The 27,193-nt window shown below is 34.8% G+C and overlaps 1 protein-coding gene across 1 annotated transcript in view; it reads left to right on the top strand.

The window, feature by feature from the left end:
• The window catches only part of agpat5 (1-acylglycerol-3-phosphate O-acyltransferase 5 (lysophosphatidic acid acyltransferase, epsilon)), a 44,647-nt gene extending 18,094 nt beyond the window's left edge, over positions 1-26,553 (top strand). Inside the window, exons 6-8 of the mRNA XM_041250141.1 lie at positions 9,010-9,171; positions 14,054-14,177; positions 23,964-26,553. Coding sequence (XP_041106075.1) covers positions 9,010-9,171; positions 14,054-14,177; positions 23,964-24,189 — 512 coding nt within the window. The 3' untranslated portion in view covers positions 24,190-26,553. The remainder of the gene's footprint in view (positions 1-9,009; positions 9,172-14,053; positions 14,178-23,963) is intronic.
• The last annotated feature ends 640 nt before the right edge of the window (positions 26,554-27,193 follow it).

Genomic DNA, 27,193 nt, shown 5'->3' with positions numbered 1-27,193 from the left:
CTGGTTAGTCTGACCGGGTTCGCAAGGTTCATTAGGTTCATTACTAGTTGTATCCACACAAGTCCTCCTCACGTCTATGACAGGGGTGCTGATATCCTGCGAACTGTGGTTTGCTTCCTGTCACTTGATTTCATACGACTGACTTGACTGACTTAGTAAGAAGTACTAATCAAAACTTAAACACTAGAACCATTTGGACAATGAAGATCAATTCCTCTAATTTAATTCAATATAATTGTGTTTTAATTCTGCTTATATTGTTGTCAACTGTGCTGTATCTTTGCTGCTGCTGTGTTGTAATGGAAGGCTAATTGAATGTTATCACCTCGTTGACATCAGTAATTTATGTACTATGTATTTGTAATGATCAACTGAGGTTGTTGATTGCTCCTTTGTTCAAGACTGAACAGATTCAATTCTTTTAGCCTGTCTGCATATGACATGCCTTTTAAGCCCGGAATAATTCTGGTCGCTCTTCTTTGCACTCTTTCTAGAGCAGCAATATCTTTTTTATAGCGAGGTGACCAGAACTGAACACAATATTCAAGATGAGGTCTTACTAGTGCATTGTACAGTTTTAACATTACTTCCCTTGATTTAAATTCAACACTTTTCACAATGCATCCGAGCATCTTGTTAGCCTTTTTTATAGCTTCCCCACGTTGTCTAGATGAAGACATTTCTGAGTCAACAAAAACTCCTAGGTCTTTTTCATAGATTTCTTCTCCAATTTCGGTATCTCCCATATGATATTTATAATGTACATTTTTATTTCCTGCGTGCAGTACCTTACACTTTTCTCTATTAAATGTCATTTGTCATGTGTCTGCCCAGTTTTGAATCTTGTCTAGATCATTTTGAATGACCTTTGCTGCTACAACAGTGTTTGCCACTCCTCCCATTTTTGTGTCATCTGCAAATTTAACAAGTTTGCTTACTATACCAGAATCTAAATCATTAGTGTAGATTAGGAATAGCAGAGGACCTAATACTGACCCCTGTGGTACACCACTGGTTACCACACTCCATTCTGAGGTTTTTCCTCTAATCAGTACTTTCTGTTTTCAACATGTTAACCACTCCCTAATCCATGTACATGCGTTTCCTTGAATCCCAACTGCATTCAGTTTGAGAATTAATCTTTTGTGTGGGACTTTGTCAAAAGCTTTCTGGAAATCTAAATAAACCATGTCATATGCTTTGCAATTATCCATTATCGATGTTGCATCCTCAAAAAAATCAAGCAAGTTAGTTAGACACGATCTCCCTTTTCTAAAACCATGTTGACTGTCTTCCAGGACCCTGTTACCATATAGGTAATTTTCCATTTTGGATCTTATTATAGTTTGCATATAGTAGAAGTCAGGCTTACTGGTCTGTAGTTACCTGGTTCAGTTTTGTTTCCCTTTTTGTGGATCGGTATTACGTTTGCAATTTTCCAGTCTGTCGGTACCACCCCTGTGTCAAGAGACTGCTGCATGATCTTGGTTAGTGGTTTGTAAATAACTTCTTTCATGTATTTGAGTACTAGTGGGAGGATCTCATCCGGCCCAGGGAATTTGTTTATTTTAAGAGCTCCTAGTCCCTTTAACACTTCTGCCTAAGTTATGCTAAAGTTATTTAAAACTGGATAGGAACTGGATGACGTGGGGCATGTTGTCTGTATCTTCCTTTGTAAAAACTTGTGAAAAGTAATCATTTAATATTTGCTGTTTGTTCTTCATCTACAATTTTGCCATTTGTATCTCTTAAACAGATTTTTAGATTACTTTCCAAAATTCTTGGGCATTTTTTTCTGTCTGTATATGTATAGTAACTTGACAGTACTTGCACACTTTAATTGCACCTACTTCCCTTTGCTGTCTTCCACAACAAAATCCTTATGGTCACTGGCATAGTCTTCTGGGGGGTTGTGTGTGTGTGTAGGCATTTTTTTTTAACATTTCGCGACAATTTGCAATTCTGTTTTGAATTACACAAGTGTGTAAATGTTGATTTTAAAAATGAAAGTTAGTTAGTGTTCTTTTCTTCTTCGTGCACCCATGAGTATATAGTTGTGATTCCGAACTTTTGTTGTAGATTTCAACAGAAATGTTTTATTCAATTTAGTACAGCGGTTGGGAATTCCATTTTCCCTAAGCACAGGTCATAACGGAATCAACAAGACAATACAATGTTGGGATTTAATATAGTTTCTTAGACATCACCCCTTATTCTTTAACCTATCAGAATATAATTGACCACATGGGTCCACTTTCATTTTATTACCTTAAGTGATTTTAACATCAAAGCCTGTTTGATGTTCCACTCAGGAAACCCTGATGTTATAAAAAAAAAAAAAAAAAAAAAGGAAGGAGATTTTTTAAGCTTTTGGTTTTACCCCACAATGTGTTCTCTGACAAAGCACAGGGCCCACTTTTAAATTGCATTTGGTGCACTTTAAAGCTTTTCCCTTACTATCAGTCTTCCTGCTCTAGTAATTACTATTAAACTCAAATTGTCTTAACTAACTAACTAACTAAATGAAACCCAAATATTAACAATCTAAAACTAAACAGTTAATCTGTTAAACTATGATTTCTTAAAGTGCATGTTTCTCCAACAGTAAATCCTCCTTATCAAACTATAATATAGCTTCAAATCTTGCTAGCAAGAACAGTGATGTTTCTAATTGTAACTGTGTTTTAACGCTTGCAAGCATGTTACAATTCTCCAATATAAATGTAGTAGTTGGGGTGAGTTTAAAGTTTTCAGAACGAATCAATGTGACATACAAGTCAGGAAGGAAGGAAATCACCCAACTGAACTGGGAATCCCCCCACCCCCCACTTTGAAAGGGGTCAGGTCAACATTAATTCAGTAACCATTTCCAGTGTTTTTTGGATAAACACCGATTTCCATTTGTTTTGTATCTGTGTGTTATCGGTTTTCATTGGTTAAAACCAAAAATCAGAAGTTTTAATGATACAATATGTATTTTCTGTTATCAACTCTTTCATAATGTCTGTCTTGCTGGCATACCCTTGCTGTATAAACCCTCCATGCTAAATGTGTTGGAGACCTTTATGGAGACATTACAATTTGAATTGTTTCCTATTGTTTGGTAAACAGCTGTATTTTAGATTTTCTTAGTTCCATTACCGATGTTGTCAGTAAGAATGAACCCTTTCACTGTCACATTAACCTCTGTCCAGATGAATAATATATACTACACACTTTAATATGCTGTAGGGTCTTTATTGTTGGTGCACAGTTATATTTGAAGATTCTTTCAATAAAGTTCAGTTGCAGGTGGTGGCCAGTGAACATTTGCCATTTCAGTGCCACATTGTCTTTAACCTTTGGACATATTAATGCTGTAGTCAAGGGTTATGATGGCACTGTTAGTATTACATGCAAAATGGTAGGTTTCACAGTATCAGGAGCTGAAGACAAACTTTGATAAAAGCGATTAAAAAATTACTTATTTGCATACTGTAATGCACAGGTGGTTTTGAATTCTGCAACACATTACAGTAGCAGTTTAATTACCCTTAAACTGAAAATTTTAAAGTGTCATTTTACTGTTTTAACAAGGTTTGTCTTTGATATTAAACAATATACCTTCAACAAGAAGCTGCATTTTAATGTTTGCTGAAGCATTGCAGGGAGATATCATAATTCTCTCACTGTTGTTCATTAGAGATACATGCCGCAGTGTATTTAATGAACTTGGTGTTTCAGTATTAAACCTATACATTAACAGCGGTAAGCATTTGCTGCATTCATATTTGCTTTTTCTTGTGCCAAGGTAAGTTAGTTGCCAACTATATTAAGGCTTATTTGAAGTATGACGTGTCTCATGTAAAGAACCATTACTGGAATGGCTAAAACACTGTTATCCATAAATGTGTGCAATGTATTGGAGTAGGTTTTTACATCAGTGACCAACTATATCTGAGAATTACAGTACAGGATTTTAATGTTAAATACACTTGCTAAACTACACCTCTACCAATAGTTCAGTATACAATAGACTGTTCAGTTCAACAATCATATTTTCTGACCATTTACAGTCAGAAATATTTGTACTGTATTAACTGAGAACAAACTGATAAGTTGAGTTGCTGAAAACTATAGGGCACCTTGGTCAGGGTATCAAAACCTGTGCTACAGCCTGTGTGTGGAGAGCAGACACTGTTTGTAATGGGCACTGGGCACAGATAGAAAGTCTGCAATACATCACCTATGGCATAGCATTCCATTATTCATTAATTAATGAAAACACAGTTGCACCAGTTTTGCAGAATTCACACATTTTGGAAGTACTGAGGTTACCCAGATACAAATTTACCATCTTGTACTTTTCCCAGAAGTAGTTCTATAAAAGGAAATGGGGATGCAATTTATGCAGCTGTGTAGCAAGGTACATTTATTATTTCATTAGTTTTATTTTGCTTTTCTTGGCATACAGAGCCAAATCTCATGACCCTAATGCTTGTAGTTAGTGTTTGAATTAAGCCTCTGACAAAATTTAAAACCGGTGTAAGCATTTTGTACCACAGTGTTGTGAATGGCCCACAGGCAGTTTGCCAAGTTACTGAAAGCTCTTACTGACCAGTGCATTGTTCTTAATAAAATATGTAGGAAGTCATAGCTTAAATAAACATTACCTTTTGATTGCCTGCAGACGTGACAAGGTGCTAACTGTGACATGAAGTGTAGATTTTGTCTTTTAATAAGCTGTTCTATCATGAATTTATCATTTCTGAACATAAGAGTTAAGAATGTTGGTTTAGTTGTACTTTTGTTTCTGGATAGTTTCAGGCCCTTTTTATCCTAGTAAAACATTAAAGCCAAAGAGAACACTGGTAATGTGTCTTTCTCTGTGTGTTTTATTATTATTATTATTATTATTATTATTATTATTATTATTTTTTATTATTATTATTTTTTTTCCTTTTCCCTCTTCATGTCACCTAATATGGTGTTCTGAGAAATACTGACAGCTCAGAAGTTTAGATTCGAAGCATTGATTTTTAATGCAGGTTACATTTGTCATTGTTTACACATACAGAACATAATGTACACCACATTTAAGAAACAAAGCCTTTTTTCCAAAATATTATCATTACCTACCTTAACTGTTGTCCACTTGTGGTGGTAACAGCGTGAATGTACCATCTGATAGCTGAGTGCCTAAACTGCTTTTCAAGGCACTTATAATTTTAGCCCCACCAACTATGGTGGTATAAATTACACATTTGGTATTCCTGTCTGGTCCACCAGACCTATATTTGTTGTCTTTACTCCCCCAGATGGGCCTCAAGCTAACACCATCAGTGTGTCTAGGCATTTGTTTACATTTTATCACAATTTGCAGTTCTGTTTTAAATTCTCACTCTCTAACTGTACTATAGTCGCCACCACTTATAGCATACAGGGTTATTTCATATATTGGACAAATAGTGTTGGCCATTCCCATTGATCTATATGTAGATGTGTGGTCCAGTGGTTAAAGAAACAGGCTTGTAACCAGGAGGTCCCCGATTCAAATCCCAGCTCAGCCACTTTCGGGTGAGATGTTGTTGTGCGCAAGTGACTCTGCAGCTAATGCATAGTTCACACACCCTAGTCTCGTATCTTGTAAAGCACCTATGAAAGGCGCTATGTAAGAATAAAGATTATTATTTCAATAACAAAGGCATTGTTTATTCTGTGCTAAGCACACCGTATATTTCAGGCACACCCAGCTGTTTGGATCTCTATGTGCCATTCATATAGATTTCACTAACAAACACACTGCTTATACTGTAGTAATCACTCCTACTAATCCACAGATCTGCTGTTTTCACCTCATTACCTTGCCATTCACCTAGATTTCAATAAAAAGGCAGCATTTTACTGTAGTAAAAAGCTTGACAGATCAATCGGTTGTTTTTACCACTTACTGAGAGATTACTCATGTACTGTCGCTTGGCTATTAAATCCCTGTATGCAGTGTCAGGTTTATTTAGTTTAAGCATGCTTGGAAGTCAGTCAGCAAACAATGCAACGTTGCTTCAAAAAGCTGAGAACAATGTGGGAATTGACTTGATTATGGGCTGGGGAAGGGGATGGGAGTGCTCTGTAAATATTTGTTTTGTAAACTGTTATTCTTGTTCAGATCTGTTAGTGTTCTCTGTGTTTGTGTGCTTGTGTGACTTACAGCTGAAAGACTGCCTGTGTGTGAGAGTGTCACTGAGAGGGGTTTGAGGAAGTCTGACATGATCAGAGTGTTGGACCAATGAGTGAGGAAGGGGGAGGGGCTTGGGTGTCTGTGGAGATGACAGTTTTGAAAGAGAGAAGCGGGATCTGGTGGCGGGAGAGTTGAGAGAGTCAAGAGAAGTTAAGTTTGCGAGTGAGAGGAGAGAAATGAGAGCCATTGCTAAATTAAAGCTAAAGAAATTATAAATACAGCGGTTTCCTACTGCTTTGAACCGCAACTGTTGTCGACGGCTACTCTGTCACAATTTTATACCCTGTATCTTTCTAAACAAGAAATTTAGGGGGGCTCCCTAAGAAAAGCTGACTCTCAAAACAATAATATACCGAACATCAAAAGAAACTTACAATTTTATAATATATATATATATATATATATATATATATATATATATATATATATATATATATATATATATATATATATATAAAATTTATTTTAGTGGACATTGACAGTGTTTTTGGTTTCTTTTTAATCACTCAATCATTCATCCTTGATCATGACATGCTTCAGTGATATGACTGAAGCATATGCAGTTAATCCCCTAATTAGTTAGTTGATTGGACACTGGATATAGAATGAGTTCAGCTGTTAAATTGCAAGCTTGAATAAAAGCAATAAAGAAAATCGCAGGGAAAAAAAAAAAAGAAGTATGCCATGTCTGTCAAGAGAGAAGCGCCTTTGTTCAATCGGCATGTTGGAGGCTAGACTAGGGCAGCATACTATGGCTTGTCGTGTTGGGTGCTCATCGCCAGCAATTTCAAACCTGGCGAGACAGTATAACCAGACACACTCTGTCAATGACAGGCCACGAACTGGGAGACCATGAGTCACAACACCTGACCAAGATCAACAGATCATTTTGCAGCATCTTCGTGATGTTGATTGTTAATCGGCACAATGCACCTGCTCAAACAGAGTTTGTCAATGTTCAATCACATCTAAATATAAGTGATAGGTTTCTTTTGATGCTCAGTATAGTACAGTAATTGTTACAGGTGTGTATAATGGTATTTAAAACAGGATTAATTTGAGCCTTTTTACATATCCGCTGTTACTCTGGTCCCATCGCATTCGGATACGCGACGGATTACTGTACTTTTTATTACATTCATAGGTTTTGATGCATATTTTTTATTAGTGTAATGAGTCTTAGTAAAGATTTTTGTTTGTTTTGATTACTGTACTGATGACTGGGGGACATTTTGAATATTAGGTTATTGTGTGGGAGTTTCTGCTGTCCATCGCGTGCTGTGGGTGAATCACATTAACACAAATGTGTCCATTCTAAGTGGTGGTGACTGTATGCTTTAAATCCCATAAACAAACCTTTTACTGCAATTGTAGCCTCGTTTTAAATCTTGCTAGCAAAGTCTCCAATTGAAATGGAGAATTTGCTGCCACTCAGTAGTTAGGGTGGATTTAAAGTATTCAGAAGGAATCAATGATAGATACAAGTCAGAAAAGAGGGACATTGCCCAACTGCATGGAAAGGTAGTTTTGTTATTGTTTTTTTTTATTATTATTATTTTTAAATGGGAAAGGGGTGAAGTCAATTTGAATAGAGTAACAATTTCCAGTATTTTTCCAGTGGTTTATTGACTACACTTTAATTTGTTTTGTAGAAGCCATAAATATAATGTATAACTACTAGTAATTGTATATCTTTGTTTATTTCATGTTCATCATAATGTAAACATGTATGAAGCTATAGTAGCCGTTAATTTTTAGAGATTAGTTACAAGATAAACCACTTTTTTAAGGATCATTTCATTACTGGTGTGTGCACTAGACATTCCAATGCACCAGTTTTTTTGGAACCACCCCAGTCTTCATCTTGCGAGCATTCCTGCTGGAAATACTTCTATAGTTTGCTTAGGTATTTAAGTGTGTGACATACTGCGCACACACACACACATATATATATAAATTTTGTTTTTTTTTCTTTATGAAATACCCAGGAGTTGATGGCTGCTAGGTCCAAACGTTGTAAAACACGTGAACAGACCACCGTTGGGAGCCAGCTTTCACGGATTACTTCTGTGCCATCCAATCCAAAAGACCAACTCTGTATTTTGTTGCCTAGTAAAACTCCACGGTCTCTGGTATTTATTTTCACTAGCCAGGATGCTAATCGACAGACCAAAGCAGCATAGCTGGCAAGCAGGTGCCAACCTTCAAAAGGCTGATTGAAAAGACTGTCAGTCATTCACACTAATCTGATTACAGAACACATTGCTGACTGCTAAATAAAAATAATAAAGTAGATTACCGTTCTGTATAAGCAAAACACTATTGTTTTATGTGTGGCCGTCAATGTGACTGCTCATGGGGCTTTTAGGTATAATCTCCTTTATTTCTGCACTCCCGCGTTTCATGCTTTGTGAGAATATTTTACACATACTGACAGAAAAGTACATGAAAGTGCAGCCCCATATGTGTTTCATTTAAAAAAAAAAAAAAACACCAAAATGACCACCGCGGGGCTTCTAGTGTTAAATATCCTTTGCTTCCATAGACTAAAATTAATTTGATCACTTGGATCCCTAAGGATCTATCTAACATATATTTGGGCAACTTCTGTGCTGTATAGTTTTTAAATGATTTGACTGTTAACTAATTTTACAAGATTGTAGAGAACAGTGGAAATCCTTTAAAGATTTGCTGTGCTTTTGTTCTATAAAAACATGCCATATTTTTGTGTGTCAGTTGATTAACAAGAGAGGTTATATGTATTTTTTTCATATACTTTATTTTCTTTCTAGGACTTGCAGTGCTGAAGAATGTACTAACGCCAAGAATGAAAGCTGCCCATATAGCTGTAGACTCAATGAAGGACCACTTGGATGCCATTTATGATATCACTGTAGCATATGAAGGAACTCTTGACAGCAAAGGTCGAAGAAAGACTGCTCCATCTATGCCAGGTAGGTGCATTAGAGCTTTTTAACAACACTGAATAATAGACTGACCAAAAATACAGTACAAAAACTTGTTCATTTAGATATAAACTTTTTTATAAAAAAAAGTTTTTTTTTTTTTTTTAAATTGAATGGATAATTCTAATACAGACACTTCGCTGAAGTAACATGCCTGGTACTCCCTGGTACTATATAAAATGCATTATTTCCTTTAATGTAACTTGACCTTGTCAGTCGTTGCATATCCCTTTAATGGAGCCATACATATGTACTTTACTCTGCTTATCCGATTGTGTTGAAACTTGGTTAGGACCATTTCGGTGTCAGTTTATCAAACTCTTGGCATATTTGTTCTAGCTTTTGAATACTGAGTTTGCAGAAGCATTTGTTCACTTAAAGATGTTATTAACAGTAAAGAGTGTTTGGATAAAAACTAATGGTTGCCTGTGCAGTGTTTGAAAAATATTCAGTTGTACGGACCTTCAGACAACACAGCTTTTGCCAAAAGTTTTGCATCAGCTAGAATTTTAGGATTGGAACATTACTTTAAAAAAAAAAAAAAAAAAAAAAGAAATTAGGAACACAATTTAGATATTTTGTTTAACACCATGTAAACAATCAAAGAAACTACAAAATGTTATTGCAAAAGTCTGCTGGAAGCCATAACAGTAGTGCAGTATTTCATGTTGGATTTCAAAATGTTTTAATTTGTCAGTTTTTTGTCAAGTATCTGGAAAACTACAAAGTAATATGTCAAAGCTTTAACCCATGAGTTATTTTAAGTGTTTCTTTTAAAGCCTGTTTTTTTTTTTAAGTTACTTTTAGATTTCTCTTTTGGAGAAAGTGGATGATCTATAGGTTTATTTTAAATTAATTTAACTAACATAAGATTTCAATTTTGCAACTGTAGCTTTTGAAATGACAGTTCCTCATGTAGTTTAGTGTTGTGTTGACGATTTGGGTATGTTTGTTTGGTTTTAAGGTTTATCATAATTCTCCAAAAAATGCAAGTTTTTTTTTTACTGGAGGTACTATATTTACAAATTATAATGGACATAAAAAGTATATAGTGAAGTGTGACTTACAGTCCACTTCTTCCAAAGACTTTACTTTAATATTTGTAGTATGCCCTGCTGAATACAGGGAAAACAGGCTGTTCAAAGCTGACCATAACTTCATTGTTTGTCTGTTGATTTTTTTCATGAAATTGTTTGCATTATTCAAACATATTTCCTGTAAACAACGAGTGTTGTGACTTGGCATTTTCCCAATTATCAATTCTTCCTGAAATGACATAAAAACTGACACAAGTAACACATAAACATCCTGTTATTGAAAGGAGTAAACACTGGTGGCAAGCTAGGACTTCAAAGACAGTCATTTTTTTATTTAATTATTTTTTTCCTGCTAGTTTAATTTTATTGACATAACCCTGTTTAATAATGTGGACAATACATTGTCATTCTGCTTGAAGTACCTTACCATTTTTGCAGTGCCTGTATGCACCTGTTTTACTGGATACTGTCAAATCTCGATCTGACTTGGTTTTAGATATCCTCAATAAGTGCATGCATATTGTATAATTAAATGTGGGTATTCTAAATACATCTAGTCTGTGACCTTTGGGAAGTATATTGTTAATTTACAATGCTGTCGGTATAAAGTCATTTAAATAGTTGTTTGTTTGTCAGTACTGATATGTGGCGTTCCTCAGGGCATTACATTGTGCTATTACTGTATAATTGTCTTCTGATTAAACTTGATTCAAGTTTTGGTAGAATTGTTTCTTGCAATTCTCCCATTAAAATGTTCTGTTCTTGTATTGAAAATAGTCGTGGTATGGTATAACTGGCAAGTCTCCAAAATCTTAGTGACACATGTGAACTGATAACTACAGTATATAATGTCATGGGAAATGTGACTAGAAACATTTGGTGTGGATGCATTTCCATCTAATGTACCCACGTATAAAATAAAGCCAATCTTTTCGTGGGAAATCTTGAAATGAAATGTCAAGGCCTGTGCAAATGTATTTATTCAGTGATGTTACTGGTTACAAAAATATTTTAGAACCTTGCTAAAACATAACTATTTTAATAAAAGTGTTTTTTCCCAATCACTCACCAGGGACGACATGGTCAATATTTTGCCAGTATTGCTGAGTAATTCATAATAGTTGAGCGTGGCTAATAATAGTTCATGCTTCAGCTACACTTATCGTGCCGTGAAGTAATACAAATTGTAGAGGCTGATTTGGTGCACATTTTCAATCGGATGGCATGTTATGGAGTATTAAGACTTGATTTACTATAGACTGATTTTAATTCATCCCAGTCATTCTGCTTATAAGCAATACAGATATTGTATTGTCAGAAAATGTAAGATTTACATTTGAAAAGAAAGTTGGGTATGTGTGGATATAAACACGTATCATATTTACTATGAAGGGCATATTGTCAACTATCAGATTTTTATTCGTTTTTTTAATCTAGCCAAAGAGTGCAGTACTGAATATAGTCTATAGGCTCTGTACACTGTACATCTCGAGTAATGGCTCAACAGTGTCCTCTAGATAAGTGGTACGCAAACTTTTTATGACGCCTCCTTTTCTTTGCATACATTTTGTATTTTTTGCTCCTCCACCCCCTATGACAGATATTTTTTTAACAGATTTAATGTAAATCACATTTTTTCCTAGATTTAACTAAATACATAAGTATCACACACTCAACATTTAAAATCCGTCAAATCCTTTTTTATTTATTTTTTTTTTTAAACACTTAGTGTACATTTAGCTGATGTTAAGCCTGTCTTACACTTGTGTTTTAAGATTTGTGTATTAAGCTAAATCTGGACTTTTTTTGGTTAAAGATGCGATTTACATGAAATCCGGGAAACAACACCTATTAAAACATTAGTGTGTTTTTTGGTTTCTTTTACACTTGTCGCCCCATACATATAAGCTGCCATTTCGGCGCTGTTCGCTGCAGTTTTACTGACATGCGCCACTTCAAAGGTAATTTTTCCGGTTCTGTAAGTCCTGGAGTGCTGGTCAACGGCACCCCTTACTGACTTTCCATGTCCCCCACTTTGCGTACCACTCCTGTAGATAGTTGCTTTTCTCAGAACACATTTACAGTACAATGGCAATGGTGTTCATTGATCATACAAATTCTGTGTTGGTCTTTTAATGCATTTGGGTAATGGACAGGGATAAAGGAGAATTTGTATCCCTGGAGTTTATTGCAGTCCCTTGAAATTAAGCAAACTGTAATATTGTGTTAATTTGCCTCTTCTGTGATGTACTGTAAATAGTAACATCCTTCAAGGAAAGGAAGATTTGGGGATAACAATGTTTGTCTGTTTACCCTTTTTATTGTGAAAACACACATTTTAAGCCCCACGGGCTGTTGTGAGAGTTTTAAAGTTAATTTTATTTTTTCTCTCCTAAATTGTTTTTGAGAGTCATTGTTGGGCAGGTGAGTTTATTTATTTATTGGAAACCTGGAGTTATTAGTCACATGTCTGTGGCAATTCCCAGACAGAGAAATAACTGACATTTTCTATGGTTCATTCTCTAGCTACCGCATGCAATATATTCACATTTGAACTTTGAGACATCGGGAACCAACGAAGTACAAGAAGCTTGATAACTTGCAAAATCAAGCCTGTGCAGCAAAATTGCTATGCATAATCATTCTGCATTAAATTAAAATAATATTTTATTCATATTTTTCAATGTGTAAAACACCCAATACACATCAGGCAAAAGTGGTCTTAATCCTGGGCTACTTTTCTACTCTAAATAATGTGTTCGATATAATGACTTTTATTACCTTTAACAAATTATATCTAAATCTTGAACAAATATTCGAACATGAAAATTCCATGCTTGTCCCAGCACACTGTAAAATGCATTTAAAAAAAAAAAAAAAGTGAATGTGTCCAATGACATTTTGAATCGTTTGTTTTCCAGCAGTCTTTCATTGTATTAAGAATGTCAGTGTCTCAATTTTTTATGACTTTAAAATGTAAAAGGTCAGGTGAGTTCATACTTTTTTGGCATTGTGGCTTAACACTTCCAAAGCATAAATGTAATTTATGGTTACCAAATAGTTACAGTAAGGTTTAGCTTTTCTACCCTAATTATTTAACCTCTAGGGAGGCTCAAGTGACGTGAAGCTAAAGTTTGAGAGTGCCTCAGATCTCATGAGGACTTTGTGATAAAATCCATCTGTTCCTGCTCGATAACATACAGAACAAATTGCCCTTATCCATTAGTATGCTTTAAAGACTGTAGTAACCTCATGTATCAGGGAGATTGGATTAGTCATATTAAACAGTTAAATGAAGTGGATAATCAAAACAATTTCCTTAGGGCCCATATAAGAATATCATAAACAGATTATCAACCTATTGGCAACAGGAGGGCATAAAAGTGTCCAAGGCAGTTCACCTTCTGTATTATTAACTGCTAAATAAGTTATGTGTTCATTTTACAAAGAAACATGTTTGAACTCACCTAATGGCTTGATATTGTATTAATTTTTATGGACTACAAATCTGCATGCACAATAAAACCATGTTTTATCAGCTTTTTGTATACAGGCTTGCTATGATTTAAAATAAATGTTTTCTTGTTAAGTACTGCGTCTGCAGTGAAAATATTTACACTAACAAAACACCATTGAGGAGGTTTTACCCCCTTTTTAAACAGTTTTACTTCCAAGCCTTTAACAGAGTTGGATGGTTCATAGGTTGTTTAAACTGGGTCTGAAACATTGTCTTTGTCTTTGGAGCACAAATTGCTTTATGGGAATGTAAAAAATATATACTGTTAGCTTTTTGAATGCAAGTGGCATTAACTTTTTTGTTTGTTTTCTAACAGAGTTCTTATGCAAGGAATGCCCCAGAGTTCACATTTACTTCGAACGCATCAACATGGAAGAAGTTCCCCAAGAACCTGTGTTCTTTCGGAGGTGGCTACATGATCGATTCGCTATCAAAGACAAGTGGGTTGATTTTCTTAGTTCGTGATGCCTTAACTATACATTTGTTTGCTCTCTAACTTTGTATTGCAAGTCCTTTTGTTTGTCATTTTACATTGGATTAATTTATATTTTATTCGCTGTAAGTTTTAGTCACACCAACTGACCTATATGTACCGACTACTTTTGTAATTAAATATTCCAGCAATTTAATAAATCGAATAGTCGATTATTTGGATATAAAGTGCAGAATTTCCTTTTTATATATATCGGCTTTTTAAACGATATATATCAAACAGTTACTGTAAAAATTGTTGCATAAGTCGCACTGATGTAAAAGCTGCTCCCCCTTTGGGACTTCAATTTTAGGAAAACACCTTTTTTGTGTAAAATACTTTGTTTATAATTTTTTTTTCGCCTGCATGCTCAACACCGATCAATAAAGAAATCACAGGTTTAGTTTTGAAATAACCCTTGTTTGCAATATATTATTCTATTAATGTGACAGTGGTGTTTTTATATTATTATTATTATTATTATTATTATTATTATTATTATTATTATTATTATTATTATTATTATTGTTAATAATGTATTTCTTAGCAGAAGCCCTTATCCAGGACGACTTACAATTGTTACAAGTTACACATTATAAAATATCACATTACAAGTTATCACATTATAAAAAATCATGTTACAGAATATCATAATACAGATAAGAGCAGTTATGAAACTACAATAAGGTAAAATTTAAGTAAGAGCAAAATAAAGAATACAGTAAAGTATAAGTAAGAGCAAGTTTGACTAGAAGCAGTTATAACTTCTAGTAAACTAGCTGAAGTACCCGACGTTGGGAAATTCAGTATTTCATTCATGACAAATTGGGGAACGCTAGCCTTATGGTTTCTTATAAGTTACCGATCTTGGGTGTCGCACAATGCGCTCTGACCCCTTTCCCTTTTTTTATCTTATTTTTTGGGGGGTTTTGACTTTATTTTTTTAATTGTTCTTTTTATTGTAATTTTGTGGGTTTCTTTAACTTGAGATACATAGCTACTGTAGTGATCCAGCAATGGGGTTACTAAATAAAGTACCCTTGGGGTCATAATTTTGGATCCAAACGTAGCCCTTGACCTTCCCCTCGATAAAAGGGGAGGCCGTGCAAAGTTTGGTTGCACTGGCTCCTGCGGGGTCCGAATGCATAAAGGAACAGACAGACAGGCCAATGTTGTTCTTTATATATTAAGATATTTGCTTATATGAGTTAAGTTCAGTAAGAAAATGTAAGTGTGATAAATGGATGAGAATGATTTCCCAATAAGAGCAAATACAAAAAACATTAGTATGGTTACCTATAAGAGTAAAATCAAATACAAGATTATAGTTAAGAGCAGTAGTTGAATGCGGCAAGGTATGGAGCAGTTCAGTGCATGTACAAGCTGATGCAAGAACTGGTACAACTGGGTGCCATGTAGTCCAGTATAGTGAGAGTTGAGGTTTACAGATGCAGTCTGAACAGATGTGTCTTGAGAAGGCACCAGAAGGTGGTCAGGGTCTGAGCAGTCCTGATATCTGTGGGTGGGGTAGGGGGGGGGGGGTACAGCTAGTATGCTGGGGGTGTAGGGAGAAATGATGGTCTGGAGATAGGAGGGAACAAAAAGGACAAGATAGCGATATGCGATTACAAGAGTTTTAAATTGGATGTGAACAGCGACAGGGAGACAGTGCAGAGAGTAGAACAGTGGTGTAGAGTGGGAGAAACGAGGAAGGGAAAAGACAAGGTGAGCAGCAGAGTTTTGGATGAGCTGGAGCGAACAGGTAGCCGAAGGAGGAAGGCTGGCCAGGAGGGAGTTGCAGCAGTTGAGGTGGGACAGTACCAGGGCATTAAAAAAGAAAAAAAGAGAAATCAATAAACTAAACGGTGCACCATCAGTACACTTGCATTAAATGTCCAACTGTACAAATTAATTCATTTTGTTTTGTTAATCAGAACCATACACATACTTTAGAAGTGTACCGCTGCATTGCACTGACATGTAGAACATGTTACAGTATGTTTTAACGTCATTAAAAGTACATTAAAACAAAATGTTTTCTACCCTGGACCACTAACACTTTCCTCCTATCAGCCTGTTTTTCTTAAACTTGTCTTTTAGTCTCCAGTCACTTACTGTTTTTTCAGCATTGCGATTGCCATGTATTTTAGCAAATTCAACAACGCATAATTTCTTTTTTGTTTTTTCTCTTGACTGTTCTACTTTATTCTTACTGCATTATATAATATTGCATTGCAGTTGCAACGAATGGAAGACTTGATACATTTACTTGGCTTTCTAACCAATAGATGTTTTACGGATCCCAGGGGCGGGTTTAGCCTGAATGTTGACAAACCATTGGCTCAGGAGAGTGGGAATAAGGAAATTCATAGAGATGGACAGCTATTGTGTAAACAATGAAGCAGTATAGCTGTGATGTTTTCATATTCCGAAGATTGATAACTTTAACCACTATTCTCTCCAAATACTCACGTCTTGGTCAAGATGAGGCCTGTCAAGAGTCTGAAAGCTTGCGTTTTAACATTCAAAATGACTGAGTAACTTAACTTTTAATTAGAATAGTGGTTTTATGTTTCTTCTACCCAGCAACATGACATGAATGACGTAGATCTTGAAAAAAATAAATCTGGCTGTTGACAGTTAAGTTTATGCGAGCCATAACCGTGACTGTAGGAGTCCCTTGGTGGCACTGGTACAGTAGTTTTTAATATTAGACACACCAGTGCATACATCACACCGGTGTATTAGTTGGTCACACCTTGACTTATATGTTGTTTTTTGGGGGGGTTTTTTTGTTTGTTTTTTTACAGTAAATGGCAAGTATACTTTTAAGTAGATACTAATATGATTTTCTTTTGTCCAATAGTAACAAGCTTCAAAAGCAAACCAACAATACATGATCATTATATACATATCAACAAAGTCTTGCTCTTGGAACTTGTAATTTAAGAGCTATAGCAATCAGTAAAAAACTTACGTAAAAATAAATACAAAATATCTGTTTTAGGTAGAAGCTTCAATTCCACAAGTGCTATGTAAATGTGATTTTATATATATATATATAATATATATATATATATATATATATATATATATATATATATATAAAATAAATAAATGCAAAAGTATTCAGACCCCTGACCAATTCTCTCATATTACTGAATTACAAATGGTACATTGAAATTTCGTTCTGTTTGATATTTTATTTTTAAAAACTGAAACTCGGAATCAATTATTGTAAGGTGACATTGGTTTTATGTTGGGAAATATTTTTAAGAAAAATAAAAAAAACTGAAAAATCTTGCTTGCATAAGTATTCAAACCCTGTGCTGTGGAAGCTCCCAGTTTGCACCGATGAAAGAAATTGCCCTAACGAGGACACAATTACCTTACCATTGGCCTCCACCTGTGAACCATTAAAGTTGCTGTCACATTTTCTGGATAAAAACCCCACTGTTGAAGGATCATTGGTAAGGCTGTGAATCTGAAGGAAAATGAAGACCAAAAAACATTCTACAGAAGTTAGAGATAAAGTAATACAAATGCCTAGATTAGGGAAAGGGTACAAAATAATATCCAAGTGTTTAGATATCCCAGTGAGCACAGTTGGATCAATAAGCAGGAAGTGGAAGCTGCATCACCACCCAGGCACTGCCAAGAAAAGGCCGTCCCTCAAAACTCAGCGCTCAAACAAGAAGGAGACTTGTGAGAGAAGCCACAGAGAGGCCAACAATCACTTTGAAGGAGCTACAGAGTTCAGTGGCTGGGAGTGGAGTAATGGTGCACCAGTCAACCATATTAAAAGCTCTGCATAACACTGGCCTGTATGGGAGGGTGGCAAGAAAGAAGCCGTTATTCAAAAAGTACCATCTAAAAGCATGTCTGGAGTTTGCCAGAAAGCATGAGAGTGACCCAGATGTGATGTGGGAAAAGGTTTTGTGGTCAGATGAGACCAAGATAGAGCTTTTTGGCCAAAACTCAAAGCGCTATGTGTGGCACAAACCTAGCACTGCCCATGCCTAAAGACACACCATGCCTACTGTGAAGTATGGTGGTGGCAGCATCATGCTGTGGGGATGCTTCTCATCAGCAGGGACTGGGAATCTTGTTACAACTGAAGGAAGAATGGATGGAGCAAAATACAGGAAAATACTGCAAGAGAATCTGCTTCAGTCCGCTAAAAAACTGAAGCTTGGGATGAAATTCACCTTTCAGCAGGACAATGATCCCAAGCATAAGGCCAAAGCAACATTGGAATGGCTCAAAAACAAAAAGGTGATGTCCTACAGTGGCTCAGTCAATGTCTGATCTCAATCCCATTGAGAATCTGTGGCACTATTTGAAAATTGCGGTCCACAAGCGTCGTCCAACCAACCTGAACAACCAGAGCAAATCTGCCAAGAAGAATGGGCCAAAATCACTCCGACACTATGTGCAAAGCTGGTACATACTTACTCCAAAAGGCTTAAAGCTGTTATTGCAGCAAAAGATGGCTCTAACAAATATTAATGTGTGGGGTTTGAATACTTATGCAAGCAAGATATTTCATTTTTTTTTTATTTTACTTAAAAATATTTCCCAACATAAAATCAATGTCACCTTAAAATAATTGATTTAGAGTTTAAGTGTTTTAAAATAAAATATCGAACAGTACGAAAGTTCAGTGTACCATTTGTAATTCAGTAATATGAGAGAATTGGTCAGGGGTCTGAATACTTTTGCAAGCCACTGTATATATATAATACACATATATAATAGACATACAGTGCTCACCAGTTATAACGTACCCCCTTGTAGTGCGGAATCGGTTAGAACACAGTAGGGTTGTGGCTCCCATTTGCTCCGTAATGCCATTACAGTAGCCCAGTACATTACAGTAACTATGGCCCCCCACAATAGTTAAAGGGTGAGCTTTGTGTGTGTATATAATGTAATTTTTATTTTTTTATTTTTTTTTTGGGGGAGGGGGGGGATGCAAAATTGTGTTTGTATTTTAGTATGTGCCTTAAATTTTAACTTTCAGACTTTTAGATCATTTCATTATTTAGCATTGTCAATTTCCCAGTACAAATTAATATGTATTTATGGAATTCCTGTCTCGTACAGGAATTAAATTTAAATGGAATAAACCGACAGTTCACTTGTTCGTGCTTTCCCTTTTCATTCTCGTATCGCAGTTATCGGTTTGATCAGTCAGCAGCACTTTCGGATAACAAGTAGCAGCACTTCTAGGCTATTGTAATTCACCATTACTGAGTTAGTTATTTGTAGAAATAAGGCAACTGCTGCAGTATACTCATGTGCTTGACTACAACTGTAACTTTAAATAATTGATCAATCTTTTTTATATCTGGGGTCTGACATTACACATTTGTTATTGATGAACTGATATAATTCAAGAATTCGGATAACTACACTGAATTGTTCATCTTTACAATTCTGATTTCTTCTAAAAAAAATATATATATATATTGGAGACAGCTCAATTACCGTGGTTTAATAGCAAGAAACAGAAGATGAATACCACCTGAAAGAGATTAGAGAGCAGCGGTATCTTGTTACTGGAATTTACTCTTCAGAAATTTTAAAGGGAGGAAGAACATTTTTACAATGTCACATCTAAGAAAAACAAATTACTTTACATTTGGAAAATTAGAAGATTCAGAGGAGCATTTGGTCTCCATGCCTTTTAGTAGGGTTTGTTCATGCAGTACTATATATGCTACTATACTATATAGTTATTTGCATTATAAATTAAAGGTTTATCTTGAATAGCCTCAAAAATTTGAAGTGTAATAATTAGGGATGGGAATTTTAAACGTTTAAAGATATAAACTCCAAAGAAGTGGTTAAACGTTGAATAATATGCTAGATGTATAATCGGTCACGTGACAAATTTCACCAAATGCATATTTTTTTAAAGTGTTAATTTTAGTAATTTATTTTCATATGCAGTCAGTCAGTCGCATTTCCAACTGCTGTGGAGCCAGGTTAAGGGCAGATATTATAAAAAGGAAGGGGTTTGGCAATTGCCACCTTGTAGCTTTTCTGATTGGTGTAACAGAAAGATTGACACTGAGGCAGGTTTTTTTTTTCTTGGTCGATCTGGCGCTTCATGGTGCACTGTGTTTTTCATGCTGTAGTGGGCACTGTATGGTGTCAACTCCACGGTGTAAAAGTTAATGACAGCATTTTTTTCTGAAGTTTGTTATATATATTTAAGAAAATGTCATCTCCAAAAGGAACGAAGTAAAGTATTTTTAGAGGAACCGTATGAGAGAACTATGGTATCTAAAAAATGATGCCAAACAATCGCCAAAAACACGTTCAGTGCTTCACCATTTGAAATGAAAACATTCAGAAATTACTGTGGATGGAGTTACTGATGGCAGTAAAAAGCAAATATCTGTAATTTTGACAAATGAAAACATGTATTTGTGTACTAACCCCTACACACCCCTTTAAATGAATGCTTCAGATGGCAACTGACATTTATTTAGCCCTTACATCCCTGTGAATATGTGTAACACAGTTTTAAAAGGATTTTTTTAATAATTAATTCAGAGAACGCATACATGTAAATAAATTATGTATAGACTTTAATTTACCAGTACACTTTTACGCAAATACTTTGTTTAAAAAAAGAAAAATAAAGCCTTTTATCTGTGAAATTTGTCAAGAGGGGGCTATTTAACCAAAAAAAGTGTGTGTGTGTGTATATATGTATGTGTGTATATATATATATGTATATATATGTATACACACACACACACACACACACACACAGAGTACCAGTCAAAAGTTTGAGTACACTTGCTGGAAACTAGGTTTTTTTTCATAATTGACAATGTTTTACATCGTATACGTTTCTGTAAATACTTGAAAATGAAAACACGTTACAATATACAAAACATAAGGAGTATCAAAGCAATGTTCAAGAATATTGAAAATTGTCTCTAAATCTTGGATTCCTCAAAATAGCCACCCTTTGCCTTAATAACAGCCTCACAAACACGAGGCATTCGGTTAACAAGTTTCATCAGGAAATCGTCCGACATGTCTTCCCAGCTCTTCTGCAGCAATTCCCAGAGATGTAGGGCACTTGTGGGTAGCTTTGCTTTAACTCTTCTGTCCAGTTGGTCCCATACAAGTTCTGTGGGATTGAGGTCAGGAGACTGGGCAGGCCAGGTCATTAGATTGAGTTGTCCTTCACTTCCCTTCTTCACCAGGTAGTTCTTGCACAACTTTGAGGTGTGTTTCGGGTCATTATCTCATGCGCTCACCCTCGCTGCGTCTTACAAATACTCGGCGGTTGGACCCAAATATTTCAAATTGACTCGTCAGTCCATAAGACTGACTTCCACTTAAATGTCCAGTTTCTGTGTTTTTTGGCCCAGGCAAATCTCTTCCTCTTATTCTGCACTCTTAACAGTGATTTCTTTGAAGCGATTCTTCCAGTTAGGCAGCTTCACGCGGTTTTGCAGACTTGTGACTCGAATGAACTTGTTCTCTGATTCTGAGGTCACCCTTGGCCTGCCTGACCTTGTTCGGTCCTCATGAGCGCCATTTTCTTCAAATCATTTGATGGTCTTGGCCACAGTAGTTACAGACACTTGCAAAATTCTTGCGCTTTGTCTTAAAGATTGACCTTCATTTCTTAAAGTAATTACGGACTGTCTCTTTTCTTTGCTTAATTGAGCGTATTTTTCCATTTTCTGCTCCCTTACATTCAGGAATGACAAACTTCTGCCTATGCTACCTATATTTATAGCAATGGTGGACCCTCACCTGTTAACAATAATTGGTGACAAAAGGTTAATTAGGTAACATGCTAGTTAACTCGAAGAACATCTAACAAAGACACTTTTATACTTAGGCCAGTGTTCTAACACCATGTTATACACATTTCAGACTTTTAACTGACTTGGGCTTCAGACTTTAATCCCCTTGCTTTGGGTGACCATTTCATTGAAATTGACAAGATTTACATTTTCATTTAAAAATTAAATTTTTGAATGCAATTCACATATTATTATCAGCTTATATAAGTACATGTATCATATATTATTAAGTGTTTATAGACAAGTTTACACGGTTACAATAGATAATCATGAAAAACCTAGTTTCAAGCAGGTGTACTGAAACTTTTGACTGTTAGCGTGCGTGTTTGCGTGCAATGGATTTCCTGTTTGTGGCACAGATCCCTGAACTGTAGTGTTAATATAACAACGTATCGAAATCTGACCATTTTAGGGCTGCTACAATTAAATCGAAAATCATTTTTTCAATCGATTCCATTACTGATTATATACATTTGTAGTAATACTGGATAATCGATTTAAATAATAACTTTTGTAACACAAATAGTAACATTATTTAAGTTGATCTACGAAAATGCACCAAACATGCTGCCTTGCTATTTACAGTATTTCTGCCAGGCAAGCAGTGTGCATGCTCTTCTTGTCCTGCTCATGTTAACTAGCATTTGATTTGCTCGCCCCATCCTACCAGCAAATCGTTTTTTAAAATGCTTTGTAAGTACGCCCCCTCTGTGTATTTGATGTAAACAACAAAAAAACCGCGGTGCCTTGAATCCAGAGCAGGACGACAGGCTTGTGTTCCTTGTAAAACAGCCTCTAAATAAATTGTGCACATATGAAGAAAGTATATAGTTTGTGCTTCTTTGGAGTTTTCAATAAAAACTCCAAAGTAAAAATTCATAAAACTGTTTTTATATAATGAATTTAACTTTTCAATAATGTTTAAAAAATACCAAAAAAAAATTAAAAAAATCATGTGTATGTTGTGGTAAGTAAATTAGTTAATTTATTTGTATTAATATTATGATCAAGTTTTAGGCAGGAATTTCTGCAGTGTGTGTTTCACAGATAGTGAAGGTTAGGTGCTACAGTATTAACAAGATGCAATGTGATGCTGCAGTTGTCACTAAATAAAGACGGTTTTCATAAACTTGTCTAGTTTATATAGATTGCATTTCAAAGTACTGTAATCTGTTTGGAATAAATATTTTAGTTAACACCCCTTTTAGTATGTTAAACTTGCTTTATTATCGTCGTTGATTTAGGTCTTGTAACACATTTTTATTATTATTGGCTTTGTTTTGTTCTTTTGGTGTAATGTAAAAAAAAGAAAAGAAAATATTTTATTCACTTTGTGCCCACAGGGCCAGCACAGGTGCATCTCAATACTGCAGTAGAAACACAAAGAGAGACATTTACTAAGATGAAAAATAATAGTAGAAATGCTTTTAAAAATGTGCACAGATAGATCTACCGGTTAATTATCTAATGCCCAAAAATAAACCAATCAAAAATTTGAATTGAGTGACAGTCCTAATTTCAGTATATACTTTGGTGTGTACGTATTTGTTTATATATATTTTTTTTAATTTGTAGTTTAAGTCTTTACAATGTTAAAACATTATTTGCTTATTTAGAAAATACTAACCATGGCTGTTGGTATACATCATAATGTAATATAAAGAGAGTGTGTGTATGAAGATATGGTTTAAATGCGGACACCTGGATAGCATTTAAATGTTCATAAAAATGTACCAAAAGCACATCTCTAGTAACGATATTATGTATTAAATAAATTCTAAACTAAATTAAACCAACTGAGTTTAATCAGCTTGCTTTTACTGTTTTGTTTTACATATGATCATATAATTCAGAGTCAAAAGAATGTAATGATATGCATAACTGTCTAAAATGTGTTGCTTTTTACTGGGCAGGTTACTGACTGACTTCTATGAATCTGAAGAGCCTGAAAAAAAAAACAAGTTCCCAGGAGAAGGTCGGGTATCACCACTGAGTATTAAGAAGACTTTGCCATCTTTGATTTTCTTGGGTGGCTTAACATTGCCAATGTTGCTGACAGAGTCTGGAAGGAAACTGTATATAAACACCTGGGTTTATGGAACTTTGGTGGGTTGGTTGTGGGTTAATATTAGACCATAATTAAAACAAACCTTTGATACCATTTATAATGAGTTTTGAACACCCAACAACCTCTCTTCCCCTAGAACAGTGACTCGGAAACCAGATACTTAAATAAAGCCATTTTTAAAACTGGTGGCTTATAAACTCAGCTTTACAAGTTGGTGGCTTATAGTGTACCTTTAACCTTAATGGATCTACTACATAATTAAAGTACACAGGAATCTACATGTCTTTGGCTATCAAATGAGCTGACCAATTTAAAGAACATTGCTCTTAGTTATTGATCTAAGAATCAGTCTACTTGAAAACAGATTAATTACACCATGAATTTGTGGCGACCATTACAAAAAAAAATAAGTATTTCATTTACTCAAAGTAGAGATAGCCTACTGTATTTTAAACCATCACAGAAAGTGAAAGATATTGAGCTGAAATACATTTACACTGAATAGAATAGTGTTGGCATCACCAGTTTTAATAGTAAGTAAGAAATTCAACCAAGTTTAATAAATAAATAAATAAACAAATTTACACCGATTTACTCTCCATGTAAAACATTAAGCTGCAGTTTTGAAAGTTGAAACATAATAGCTGGTTGGTAAAAACAGAGGCCCCATAAACACAGTAGTCATTTAAGGTAATTTAAAACTTTCAAGCATAACTGATGGCAGTTGGTTTTATGATTTTTTTTTTTTTTTTTTTTTTTTTTTAATTTAATTTAATTTAATTTTTTATATCACCAGTTATCACAATCCAGATGAACAGACATGATCATATTACATTGAATCCAGTGTGTATAGGTAGTATCATGTCTTTAGTTTAGATGTGATTGCTTTGTATAGTTCTTGAAAATTTCTACTCTGCTTTGTATAACCATGGCTTTATACACGCTTTGCAAGCTTCATCGTATGTGCAAGAGCAATTGGCATTGATAAATAGAAGTTAACTATTTCTATATTAATACAGATGTGCCCACATTTTTCTTGCTTTCACCACTTAAAATAAAACTTTTTTTCACCAGATTCAGTTTAGTTTTTTTTTTTTTTTTTTTTTTTTTTTTTTTTTTAAATTCATCCTTAGACAATATTTGATGAAGTTCAGACAATGTAAATGGCTAGTTTACTGAAATTTGTCCTGCCTAAACAAATAAATCAAATGGAAGTATGAACATTTAGGAGTGCATGTGATAGTTTTACCTCTGTTTTAGTTTCTGATTTTAATTTAGCAGTTGTGCAACAAAGTATAAAAATAGAGCAGAGAGTCTTTGTTTATTGGCAGTAGGTGTTAACAAGTACATTACTTGCATGCAAATTTTATAATGCCATTATACACAGTTGCTGTTTTATTCCTGTACCAAGAAAAAAAAATTGTTCACAACGATTGCATTAATGTACCAAATAAAATCGAAACCATTGACTATCATGAAATTAATTAGGGAAAAAAAATATTGATTTGTATGCTTGCTAGACTTCATAAATGTAATGCTCTAATTACGCTAAATTGAAACATATTTACTTCTGATGCTGCCAGTGCAAGAACATTAATTCCATATCTTTTTGTAAATTTAAAAAAAAAAGACAGTTTTTAACTTGAAGCCGTACCAAAAGTATTATTAATGGAGGTCTTCAAAAAAATGTTATTTTTTAATTTGGTCATAATGCAGCATAAACAGTATTTACAGACGAGATCCACTATCAGCAGATCTGATAAATGTGTTTACTTAAAGTGCCATTTGTTCCAGATACTGTAGTATGTGCCTTCAGCCTGAGTGGGGTTTATACTTAACTTGCATATCGAGGACAATCAGTGCAGGCTATACTAAATGCCATAATTGTTAGAATTGCTATGGTGAATGTGCTGAAACTCCCTCTAGTGGATTACAATTAAAGTTATTATCACAGCACAATACACTACACTATTTAGAAATACAAAATGTGTTTACAGTATTTTCATGTTGCAGGTTACATTTGTTATACTTGGGAGCCAAGCAATGTGTTTCAAGCAGTCATATAGTAATTTTTAATAATCTACAATGGTATTATTACTATGGCTTAAATAAGGGTGTCTTATGGTGTCATGTCACCCCCCACACCCAAAGTGAGAAGCCCTTTTGTTGTATACCTCAGCCAACAAGTATATGCAGAGTAAAGAAATTGCACATCAGCTAGAAAAGTGGTATACCGTAAGTTTGTGTTTGCTTGTCTGTCTTCAGGTAAGATTTTGATTTCTTTTAATTGATTTTGCTTTTTTAATTTCACTTTTGCTGCCTTTAAATGTGCATCATAACATGCTATTTTATTTTGTAAGGAGACAGTGTACTCTATACACATTTGTGCGCATGACTTTGCTTTTCAATAAACTATTTATGTGAAATAAATTATACATACTGAAGTGTGTCAAGTTTTATTAAATGCTCTGTGTTAACGTGTGTGATATGTTGTGTGTCTCTATTATGGTGTTTGTTTATTGACCATTCACCACCCCACTGGTCATTGCGAATATGCATTACTGTAGTTGTAATACTGGAAGGGACCAGTGTTCTACCTTATAGCTATTGCAATTTAGGCCTGTTTTGTTATTTTACAAATTAACTTAATTAGATAATAATAAGAAAGTTAATGGCCATAAAATGTTCATCATTACTGAAACTGACTTATAACAAAGATCTGAGTTTCATTTATTGGTATAGACAATGTATAGCCTATTTAAGAAGCTTACTGATATTTAATCTAGGAATAGCAACATGACAATACTGTACTTCAAACTGTTCTGTATATTGCCATTTAAATTATTGTTGGAACAATATATTTATTGTTGCAATTTGTCCAAGTAATAGTGCTGCTTTCTGTGAGACCTTTTAAAATAACAGGTGAAATGTGAACAAGCAGATGGAACCAGTAGGGGTGGAAAGTGGTTTATATGCAAACCCTTGTGATGTTCTTTTATATACTCAAAATACTCTTGTATATGCTCAAAGTGACCGATGTCACTTTAAACTGTTGAGTAATTATTGTGGACCTAT

The sequence above is a fragment of the Polyodon spathula genome, chromosome 5 (assembly GCF_017654505.1).
Source record: "Polyodon spathula isolate WHYD16114869_AA chromosome 5, ASM1765450v1, whole genome shotgun sequence".
Classification (NCBI taxonomy): domain Eukaryota; kingdom Metazoa; phylum Chordata; class Actinopteri; order Acipenseriformes; family Polyodontidae; genus Polyodon; species Polyodon spathula.
Note: the sequence above shows the minus strand (reverse complement) of the source record. Positions and strands in the feature narration are given on the sequence as shown.